We start from the raw sequence: 12,043 nt of genomic DNA on the forward strand, positions 1-12,043 counted from the left end.
TGAACAGGGCGAGTAAGAAAAATACAGATGTCCAAATGCAACAGCTGTATGACAATCTCAGCTGCAGCAGGAATAATGATGATATCAAATCCAATATGAATGTAAAATTTCCTGTCATCATTCAAAAGTCACTATTAAATGTCACTTTCACTAGCTGCAAACACCAGTGATATCTGTGCCACGAATCCATGTTCTACCTCCTCTCTACTTCCTAAGAAATTACTGCGCGAATAAATCAAGGTGCATACTACAGTGTATCTGAGAATAACAATTTCATATTACACGTTCTGCTGCATATACTACCAGTACCCATTGACCCACATTTCACTATTGTTAACTGACTGCTTGAGTACTTACAATGACATCATTTCTAGCATTATGACAATATCAAGGCATAAAAATCATGTCTAATGAATATAATGTATATGAAAAATCCCAGCTACCAGAAAGCTGTATTATTATTTCTCCATCAGCAAAACAAAAACAAAAACAAACAAAAAAGATATGAACAAAATAAAAGAATGAATATGTAATCATCCTGTCCCAAATGATATCCTATAAATTGACTTTCTCTAGACTTTTTGCAATCATTAACTTTTGCATGGAATGTCATCATACATATCTTGAGCATAAATCCATAAAATATGAAACTATGTCCCAGGAAGCACTTACCAATCATTTTGGATGAAAAAAAGTGAAGATGGACCATGAAAGTTCATGAGAAATCTCACAGAATATTGAGAAAATTCAGCAAGTCAAAAATATGGTGAATCACAGTTGTGCAAAGATAGCTATTGCTGGCGACATAATACACTGATTGTGTAATTTGTTGCATGCACAAATTTGTCACTTGACAATTTTTGCCAATATACATGTAAAACAATTGCAAATTATCTCTGCTGAAGGCAAGATCTAGATACAATGTATGTTAAATTTCTCCCTCATGTCCAACATACCTTAAGTCAAAGTCTTTGTGTAAATCAAAGGAAAATTATAATCATCTTTTGATTATTGTTTTTTTTTTTAATGCATGTGAGGAATAAAATGAAACCTTTATCTGCGTCAAATGAACGAGATGCCCAACTTGAATGAATTTTATGTTGTAAGATGTGCTGACATTCATGTAGTCATAAACTTTGTTCTTGCTTGTCTGGTTTCTCTCACATTTTTCACCATTGTCCACTGATTTCACTGCCATAATACGACCACTTTCACTCAGAGCAAGTCTCCCTTGAGGCAGATTTCCTTAAAAAGTACAAGTCACAAATCAACTTTGATATAATGTTATTGGCTAATTCTTAAAAATTCATTTAGAGTGGGATGAGCTCCTGTGCTGTCATTAGTTCATCTTTGGCTTATGGGGAGTGATTCGAATGCGCCTCTTGCCATACCTCTTCTTTCTCTGCTGCCACATGTGAGACAACATTGTCGGTGAACCTGTGAGTGAGAATAACAGGACGATAAAGATAATGAATAATCTAGAAAGACAGACAGAATGAGATAATAATGATTTATAATCAATATACAGTCAATCTTGCCTTAGTCGAATCTATTTGGACTGAAAAGAATAGCTTCGACTTAGGCGATTATTCGACTTATGCAAGGTTGACTGTAGTAATTGTTTGACAAACATGCACACAACTGATCATCGAAGCCTTTGTATCATGAATATACTGTATCAGGAATAAATGCAAATTCAAGTTCATTGTACATCTTCAAAGTTTATAACAAGAAGACTGTTGAGTATGTGACAGTGAAAGCACCGTGTCTGCTTCATTCATTTGTCCTGTAAAACCCTAGGTAAAGTCCATTCATAAAAGAATAACAACAATAATCATATGCACATGCAGAAGCACACATACAACACATAAACACACAGACAGTAATGTCTGTAGTGTACACCACTGTTAAATGGTCACTCAAGAAAAATCTGCAAACGGTATGATAACTGAAAAAGACAGACTTCAAGTGAGAATTAACTCTTCACAGTGTTTATACAGTGGAATGAAGACAAAAATATTGTGATTTGGAACAATCATCATTCACATTTCGTTCATACAACAGCTACAAAACAAAGAAAAACAAATCCCAGTTAGAGATCATAATGCAAAAGAATCATTAAGTACTGTATATGACATATATTTAGCGAGTCTAATTTTTGTGACTTCGCAAGGATTTCGTTAGTGGTTCAATTGTGAAGTGGAGTACAGTACTAAATAGAAAAATGTATGCATGCATGTCACATTCATGTTGGGATCAGAGTCAATATTTTCCTGTGTCTTTAAATTGGCAAATATCTCCTGCCTCACAAAATTTGCAAAAATAAATATCTCTCAAAATATTCAGCGTATACAGTAGGTTACCTGAAGAAAACTTACTTAATAGTATGATGCATATATGACAGTACAGGTAGTAGACAAAGTTAAAGGAAACATTCAGCTGGTTTGGTAGGTGAAAGCTGAACTTCTCTGTCTCTGTGTAGTAAGGAATGGCCAAGATGACGACGATTACTGCAAAAGGGAAGAGAAAAAAAAAAACATCAGTGTAGAGACAAACTTTAATGTATTGGTGATGCATTCAAGATTCATCATTTTCTACAGTAAGAGGTAAATTTGAAGAACATTGGTGGCACATGCCTTGGGTAGATAGTGGTGCATTGAAAACTAACCTTTGTTTTAAGAGTGGCGCAATGCAGTACATAGTTCCCCCATTAAATCATTCTGAGCATTGGAGCCTCTGAGTTGTAATGCTCAAATGATGATGAATTAATTTTCTTTTGTTTGGCGTTTTTCTTTATCAATATATCTGTTTAAAACTGATGTATCTATGAATTAATTAGCCAATTAATTGATGAACACAATATAATTTTTTTCTTTTTTTCGGGGGGGGGGGGGGGGGGGGTATCTGTGTCATTTCCTACCTATCTGGTCCTGGCTCTCAAACATTCATCTGATTTCTTTGACTCTCTAATATCACAGGCTATGAAAATACACTAAATGAAATGAAGACTTGTGGCAAACACAGTCAACTCACACTGTTTAACTGCTGAATAAGATGCTTTCTTAGTCATTTCTTTGAAAAAAGGCTCCTTCTTTTTTTCTTTTTTTTTTTTTGGATCGTCAGTGTAGTAAAAGACAGCTGATTTCAATACACACTCCAACAGTAAAACGCAAGTTTTAAATCTTGCCAGCTGGCCTCCCATGTCATTAATCATCAAACAGTTCCATAACCAATCTAAGGGGGAGTTGCAAGGAAGTCAAGTTGCAACTGATTGCAAATATCTATTGTAAACTTTGCGATTGACAGATCAATTGCCTTTTGCAATCAATTTTGCAGATATGCAATTCATTGCAAATTTTTACAGTACTGCGGTACAAAAGGGATTGGGAAGATTGAGCAATCCTTATCTATTGACGATAAAAATTTCATGACATCTGTGCTAAATGGTGATAAAACAGCACGGTCAGGGTAAAACTGCAATTCCAATCCATGTACAAGATGACTTATGGGGTGTTGCAAGAAAGTTGCAATCAATTGCAAATAATTGCTAATTTTGAAACAACCATTCTGATTGGCTCAGTGTCTGCCCTATTAAGAAGACATACATGCAACAATGATTTTGATTGGCCAGTGACAATCAGTTGCAAGTTGCAATTGATTGCAACTTTCTTGCAACACCCCCTTAGTGGAATATATCATAGTAAAATCAGAGGAATTGAGTGTAAATGTTTCAACACAATCAGACTTGCCATAAAAAAAGAGAAAAAAGTACAAAATCTTTAAGCTTTCCCCAACTGTGTAACTTCAACATTTTGGAACTTTCTTATCTTATGTCCGATTTTTATGAAACTTCTATATTTCTGCTCATCTGATTTTACTCTTTTCATCAAGGCCTATTTGAACACAGTGTGAAATTGTGGATACAACAAAGAGTAATACAAGAGAAATGTAATGAGAAGGTATCTCACTCTCTGCCATGAAACCCAGGGGGTAGAGTGGTATCCACACAGTGTATCTCAACCATGTCACTACCTCACTGTTGTAGTCAATGCAAGACAGCATGTAGAATGGATACCTGACAGAGAGAGGGGGGGGGGGGGGGGGGGGAGAGAGAGCAAGCTGTAAAAATTATTGTACACCAAGGAACCTGCTGCAGTGCACTCCCATTATAACAAACACGGATATGAAGAAACTTGTTACGACAAAGTAAAAATTCAGTTCCCCAAATTACTACAGCATCTATGCATCTTTACATATCGGTACTTTATTTGATCGGCTTTGTCAAAATTTTGATATAACGAAAGAAAATTGCTGGTCTCGAGAACTCCATTTATATGGGAGTCACCTGTATAGGAGCAGTAGAACCACAGCTAATTACATGGACCTATTCAAGAAATTGAATGAATGAAATGACAGGGGAATGGTGAGAATAATACAGGGAAACCCTGGTATGACGAGTTCACTTCCAATAAGGTACTGCTTTACTGAGGCATATTTGGTGGTACCGATTTTCCACTAATGTGTTTTGCTGGTCTCTCTTTTAGTACTTTTACAATGAGGTAACAGTATTGGTTATGGTGAGGTAAAATCGCTGGTGCTGGTGGCATCATCACAATGCCGCAGTGTTTCCCCGTAATGTAGAACAAGAAGGAAAAGAAGGAGAGGAAAAAAAGATGAAGAAGCAGAAGAAAGAGAAGAACACAAAGAAAAAGAAGAAGAAGAAGAAGAAGAAAACACACAGGAAGGGGAAAACAGGAGAGGAGAGGAAAAGGAAGAATAGAACGATAAAGAAAAAAGAAGAAAATATGAGATAAGGATGTGGAAGAAGACAAAGTGGTGGAGAAAATGAGGAGAAAGATTGATAGCACAGGCATCTTTCGGAAAGCACGATTTGTTTTCATGACAGGAGAATAACTCAAAAGAAAAGAAAAGATGTATTCTCTGTTTAATAAACGTGTGGAGTCAATCACATGTCATAAACCAAATCTATGAACTCATCGCTGATCCAATATTGTGTGCTATATATTTAGGAAGTCTAATTTTTCATGAATTGGGACTTAATGACAATTTTGCGAGTGATTTTATTCGCAATCATGGAGTACAGTAATGAACAGAGGCATGTACGGTATGCATGCACGTAGCATTCATGTTAATATCACAGTTAATGATTTTGAATATCATTAAATTCATGAACAGCATACAACTTGGAAAAATCGCGAAAATAAAAACCTCTCAAAATATACCACGGATACAGTATTGCCGGTCAAGCAATTGAATGGCTTTAATAATCTCATACTCTGATGGAGTCTTATTATGACTTGTGAGGGGAAACAAGATGACATTTCCTACCTCACGACTTCAACGGAGCTCCAGATGAGGAAGAGGTACAAGGTCATACCCTCGTGTTTCAGCTCCGGATCATTCATAACGACAAGAAACAGGACTATGTTCCTCCCCATGACCTGCAACCAAAGAGATTGGAGCAACCACATATGAGTAAATATGAACTCTAGGATGGGCCAACATGGAAGCGCATGCTAAAATAACTTCAGTCCAATACCATGAAATACATATGAATTTACCAAATACTGTATACACCAAATATTTCGCGTGGCTTCTATTTTTGTGAATTTCACGAGTCAGGTGCTGTTCGTGAATTTAAAGACAAGCAAAAATATTGGCTCTTATCTCGATGTGAATGTGACGGGCACGCATATATTTTTCCGTTCAGTACAGTACTCCACGATCTTGAATTTAACCACTTGCAAAATCATCGGGGAAGACTCGATTCACGGAAATTTAGACTCCCTAAATATATGGTGTATACAGTAGCTAACCAAGTACGTACAGGAGCGACGTTTGTGTTAGCTAGCACAGAAACAAGCATTGGAACTGCACTGGGAGGAAATCATGTTGAAGTCAAAGCCTTGTACACTCTACAGGGTTTCCCAGCCCAACGATAAAATTAGAGACAAGAATCGAAGACATAAATCGTTGGGGAAAGAGTACCTGTGCAAGAACAGTGCTGATCCCAGATTTTACAAGGCCAAAGACAGCATGGAAGATCTCGGCAATGGCAAAGATTTGACCGATACCCATGGGAATGATGACCCAATCGTACGCTGCCTCCAGATTTTCTGTAACGTAAATAAAGGAAGTAAAGAGCCATAGTAGAAAAAGAAATCAAGTGTATATTTGTCAAATAGAAGCTGATCTTTTTCTTCAACTATGATAGTGGCATGCCATACACTTCATTGATATGAACAGAAGCTTATTTTTAAAAAAAGAAAAAAAAAAAGAAAACGGATTCAAAAAAGTTGAGCAAAGTAAAGGCTGGACATTACTGCTGAAATGCAAATGTGAGATCATATCAAGATGGAGCACATATCTGTGGATATGATCTTAAATGCATTCATACCATTTGTTCTAGTGTCAATGTAATTCACACAATCAATCTGCCAGACTGGATGCATTACCGTGATGCCTTGAGTGCACAATAAATAAATATTCAGAGAGCATTGTACTGTATATAAACAATGCTGCAAGGATGCTTGAGAATGTTCGATACATAGGGATATGTCTGTTTGTGTGTGTATGTGTGTGTGTGTGTGTGTGTGTGTGTGTGTGTGTGTGTGTGTGTGGGTGTGTGTGTGAATGTAATTGTTTTAGGGATAATGCAAGAGGATTAATTCACCTGTAGGGCTGGGGAATTTTGATTCACTGACAATGGGCATTTACACATCTTTTTCTTTTTTTTTCCCCCTTGGAATTACATTTGATCAGCTGGAAATGCTTGTAACAAGAATCTTGTACATTGAAGCTTGCTTTATCCATATCACTTGCTTACGGAGTAAATGAGAAATGAATGCATGCAATCACAGCCTTTTTTTTTTTTTAATTGACTCAAGTTAAAAGCTCACAGGACATAACCCCTCTTTACGAGATAATCAATCATGATCGTGAATTTAACTGATTGAATGCAAGAGCTGTCTCTTTGGAGTATGGATGAGAGAATTATCATCTGTTCATGATCCAAACAAAGTTTAGTAGAAAAGGGCCACTGCCTGTTGAATTTGAGCCCATTACCCTTACCTTTGCCATACAGGATGAACCTTCCAAGTGCGTAGACAAAGACAGAGGAGAAGAAGATCCACTGGATTAGATTGTACATGAACAGGTAGACGGTTTTGATGTCTTGGTATGCTGGAGGGAAGAAAAACACACTGATGTTTGAGACGCAGAAAGACGTTTAGTTCTCAAACACTGTGCTGTATTAACATACTCCTGATTTTCATGGGGTGATACATACATCATTACACTGTGACTATCTCATCCACTTTTGTATACCTTGACGTGCTTACTAATCACAACATGGAGGATAACTGCAGCCATATCAAAATGGTTGAATGCTGCCATACTAAGAGAGAAAAAAATATTATGAATATCACGTGCTCTTGATTTAATACACAGTTTTTATTACCAAGCCTGAATTTCTGTCAGAAAAGAATATTACAAAATTGTTGTCGAATAGAAAATCTTCAATGCACAAGGTTGTTTTTTTTTTCAGCACTCATTGTTAACCTGAATTTAGATTATGAAGAGGAAAAAATTATAGAATTGTCCTTTTTCTGCAGCAGTGGAATATGTCAGCCTTGAGACTGTCTTGCTATTGTCGTGTTTTATTTCAACTTCAAACAGTAGCATTTATAAACATAAAATACTTCACAGACATGCAATTGATTATAGTAGTGTGAGATTTCACATCACAAGACAAAGTTGAGGTTTTACTGGTACCTTGTATATGTTTTACATAACCACTCACCCTGTTTCTCTGCCCCAATGAGATCTTGTTCCAACTGTCTCAGATGGTTCTCCTGTTCTTGTTCCTACAGCCATGTAGACAAACAAGCAAACTTGACATTTTCATTTTAAAGCAATATTCAATTATTGGCACTCTTCTGCTAATCAGAAAACTGATGAATGAATGTTTCTGTATTCAAATTTTAGACCTTAAACATTATGTATCACAAAAAAAAAAAAGGCAACACACATACACTTGCCTTTGGCTCACTACTGGATTAGATGAAAAATATCAACATACACACAGCAATATCAGTATCTAATTCTGTTTTCATTTTTTTCATCATATATGCATTTGTACGGCTGTAATGATAACTACTTCTTAACAAGAGGCTCACAAACTATGAATACCTCTATTTAATAACACTTTCTAAGGATGGTTACTGAGACATCTGCTCTCAGAATGCTGAAGTGCTTTCCATCAAGAGGCATGCTTTTGAGTAAGTTACAATGCAAGTGCTTTCATACCATAAGGTATATAAATGCAACCGAAATGTCAAGCAAACTGTAAATTCAGATAACAGTCAGTAACATTGACTTTTGGGATCAATGGAGCCCTTGGATAACACTTTTTCTTTCTTTTTAATACAAAGAATCCTCATTTTCCTGACTACCAGTGATACAACTTTATGAATGAGAGCACACCTGTCTTTCTTCTTCATTTTCCTCATCTGAATCCCCACTCTTCCACCGGTCAAAGTCGATGCGAAGCCAGCGGGGGCGGTCCCCGTCGGTCAGTCGAGGCCAGAAGGACTGCACTGACTTCTTGCTGATGTTGAAGTCCACTTGCCGGTCCAAAACTCGAAATGCACTTGCCTACATTAACAAATCATTCCTGAGTGAGATATCTACAGAGTTTTAGGATAAAATGTCACATAGTCTTAGCGCATTTAAATCCTAGGACATAGTTAATCCCAACACACTAAATTTGTTGGGAAATTCTTTTCACAGAGAAAGTTGTCCTGACTGAAATCATTGAAACAAAAGCAAAATATACAGAAGGTTTGAGAAAAATTGACTTTTTTAAATAAGGCATTGCAGTCTTCGCGTCAGCAAGTGATTTACAAACTGTTCTTCGGTTCTGTGAATTTACTTTTGAGGTTATATAACTGATATTCCTCTGAAACTTCAATTTGACACGTCTGAGAAACAATGATGCTATATCTTTTTATCAAAATTTTGATTGTTCATTCATTGTGAGTGTTTCATGAGGTAGGGCAAATATCTTCATTCTGTTGGAGCCCTTTGTTGTTTACAAATGATAGTTTGTTTTGGGTCCAGAATTTTCAAATGCCTCATCATTGCTTTGCACAATTTAGTTTGATTAAATGTGAATCTTTTAATGGCAAAAGTGGCAAAACATCAGAGAAGTTTACAATTATTGTTTCTCTCCAAAATTGGCAGAAGTTTCTTATTTCTCTCTGCTTTTATGCAGAAAACTTACAAACACTTGCATCAAATTTTAATTTTATATAAGATCTGAAGTGACATGTAATGACAAGATAATCATTTCTGCAGCAAACTTCTCCCAAGACATGATGGGGTTGGGGGAAAAAAAAAAAGTATATAGTGAAGAATAGGGACATCATGGTTTCCTGACTGCAACAAATCTATTCAAAATGCTAGGATGTTAATAAAGACACTAAAATGGTCACAAGTTTTCTACCCACTGCCATGATGCCTAACCAGACTATACTTTCTATTTGGCTGGTACATTCTCTTTTTGCACCACATAACCGCAACATTTGAGCTTCAAAGACATTACTCACATCTGGGTCTACTTCCTCGTAGAAGTCCAGGCTAAATTCATACTGCTTTATTCCGCTGGCACCCAGTCCATATCCTAATTGACATAAGAAGCAAACAGTATTTGAAGTTAAGGTGAAGAAATAGTGATTTGGCATACAGTGTGTGCAAAGAAAGCTTTGTCCCTTTCCATACTTTACACAATATCAAAATTACAATCATATTCTAAACTACAAAATTCTCATATCATTTCTATTGCATTCATTTCATTCAATGTATTCTCTCAATAATCTTTCACAGGAAGTTTGTAATCACCTATCTCCTGCATTTCCATATTAAAAATCAAAATCCAATGTATGACATTACCTAAACAATCATCTGTATGTCATAGTCAAGTAAACAATTGAACAACACTGCCCCCACCCTCCCCTCCTCCCTCCCCCCCCCCCCAAAAAAAAGAAAGAAAGAAAGAAATGAAAGAAACTAGAAAAAAAAAGGATATCTGCAGGAAATAGTTTCAAATCAGATAAGGTTTTGCTGTGCTCTCTGATCTTTGATGACAACAAATTACTAGCATCTTCATACCTTCAGAAAACTTAATGTAACAAAAATACCCAGCGCTCACCTTTGAAACTCAATTTCTTTGACTTTAACTCCACCTCAGGTGACTGCATAAAATAAAGACAGATTATTAAAAACTTTTACTACTAAGAAAGAAGAAGAAAGAAGGAAAGCCTATCTCTTCGAAAGAGGCATGATTTTAATATAAATGCAGCAAGAGAAGAGTAATGATCAATGACACCAGAAACAAAATCATACACACGTTGCTAGCAATGCGCCCATTTCAAATTGTCAAAAACTCAAATGCCTCCAACACGCAATCATACATGTATTTTCCTTAAAGTATGAACCCGAGTAAAGATCAGTGAAACTGAGCACTTTAAGTGATTCATGTTTAGAGATATTATTATCATTTCATTTAAAAAGGGGGTGCACAAGGTAACTGGAACTTTTGCACATATTTCCTCAAATTTTTCACATCTCTTTGTAAAAATTAAAGAAAGAGAATAAAATTCAACACCTACCCCCCCCCAAAAAAAAAAATCTACCTGTCTGTCTATCTATCTATCTAGCTATCCATCCATCTACCTGTCTTTCCCTCTGCATAAAACAGAGAATGCTTACAATAACTTACAGAAACATCCTTCAAATCCACTTTGAGGGAAATGTTCTTTTCAGTCTGTGCCCAGAAGACAAGAGGGTGGTATACGTTGGAAGCCATGCTCATGTACTGCAGAGATCTGCAAAGACCCTATTAACCATCCAAGGTCATAGCACAACAGAAAGAAAACGAAAGAAGACAGACATGTCACTGTGGAAAATTTACTGGACATGGTGATGGGCAAGGCAACGGGCAAAGAACTTTGCTGTGCATGTGACTGAGCAAAGTAGTTTTGAATGATCATGGGTGCTATTACAAATGCTACCCTATTTGATGAGAGTGGTAATGATGTTGCAAGTTTACATTATAATGTATTGTATTTCATTAATTCAAATTCACCATTAAAATCAATGAATATAGTTTAAATCTTTATGTGAATAATTACACAGAAAAACTACTGGACATTCAAAGTATAGAAATAGCATCAGATAGCACAGGAATTTGTTAATTTGTTTGTTTGTACTAGACAGTTTATACAGGTAGGAGTCTAGTAACTTGCTGCACGAGTCTTTTTCAATTCTTGACAGAAAGATCAGTGTGTACCAGGTATCTAAATATCTGGTCGTCAGGAAAATGTTCTGCGGGGACTATGTCTGGCCTAGCTTCACGGAATCCCCTCTTATATACACGGAGGAGAGCCGTAAATGTCAAAAAATGATAAAAAACTCCTCCGGACGGATAGATGGATTTTTCTGTCTACCAGACCAGACCAGGTCACATTATGCATTTAACTTATAGGTCTATTGCAGTATATCCCTATGACGTAGCAGACCGTCTATGTGTGTGTATCATGGCCAGTGGAACCGGGGGGGGGGGGGGGGGGGGGGGGGGGATGCTTAGGGTTAGTATTCCATACAAAGGAATACATACATAAGGTGTCATCACTTTGCCCCCCCCCCCCCCCCACTTTTTTTAACCCGGAACTCCGGAAGTACATAAGTGGCACTAATATATTAAGTAATATCAAAGAAATAGACAGAGATCTTGAAGTGTGCTAGCGCGGTAAGGTTATGTTTTTCCACTGAAGTGCCTTAAGAGTTAAGACCCCCCCTTTTTTTTTTTTGCTTGTCAGCTGAAGAAACCCAGAAGTGGAAGGAGAAAGATGAAAGATTAGCTGAAGGCTGAAGACCTTTTTTTTTTTTTTGTTCATCAGCCGACGGAATTCGGAAATGGAAGGGGAGAGATGAGCCGAGGACCTTTTTTTTTTTGTTTTGT

General features: G+C 36.7%; 1 protein-coding gene across 1 annotated transcript; it reads right to left on the bottom strand.

Moving 5' to 3' along the window:
- Positions 1-660: 660 nt before the first annotated feature.
- LOC140230850 (very-long-chain (3R)-3-hydroxyacyl-CoA dehydratase 3-like) lies at positions 661-10,914 on the bottom strand. Its single transcript, XM_072310997.1, has 11 exons — positions 10,802-10,914; positions 10,232-10,274; positions 9,630-9,703; positions 8,506-8,676; positions 7,823-7,886; positions 7,093-7,203; positions 6,010-6,137; positions 5,350-5,462; positions 3,969-4,075; positions 2,379-2,510; positions 661-1,437 (listed from the first exon to the last, which is right to left on the bottom strand). The coding sequence occupies exons 1-11, from the start codon at positions 10,892-10,894 to the stop codon at positions 1,340-1,342; spliced, it is 1,134 nt and encodes a 377-aa protein (XP_072167098.1). The 5' UTR covers positions 10,895-10,914; the 3' UTR covers positions 661-1,339.
- Between the last annotated feature and the right edge of the window lie 1,129 nt (positions 10,915-12,043).

Source organism: Diadema setosum, chromosome 7, assembly GCF_964275005.1.
Source record: "Diadema setosum chromosome 7, eeDiaSeto1, whole genome shotgun sequence".
Classification (NCBI taxonomy): Eukaryota; Metazoa; Echinodermata; class Echinoidea; order Diadematoida; family Diadematidae; genus Diadema; species Diadema setosum.

Bases quoted from the DNA above. Each gene is read 5' to 3' on its own strand.
- LOC140230850 (XM_072310997.1), bottom strand. From the start codon at position 10,894: ATGAGCATGGCTTCCAACGTATACCACCCTCTTGTCTTCTGGGCACAG. The intron at 8,677-9,629 runs GTGAGTAATGTC...TTGTTAATGTAG, and splicing joins ACGAGGAAGTAGACCCAGAT to GCAAGTGCATTTCGAGTTTT. The intron at 4,076-5,349 runs GTAGGAAATGTC...TCTCTCTGTCAG, and splicing joins AGCTCCGTTGAAGTCGTGAG to GTATCCATTCTACATGCTGT.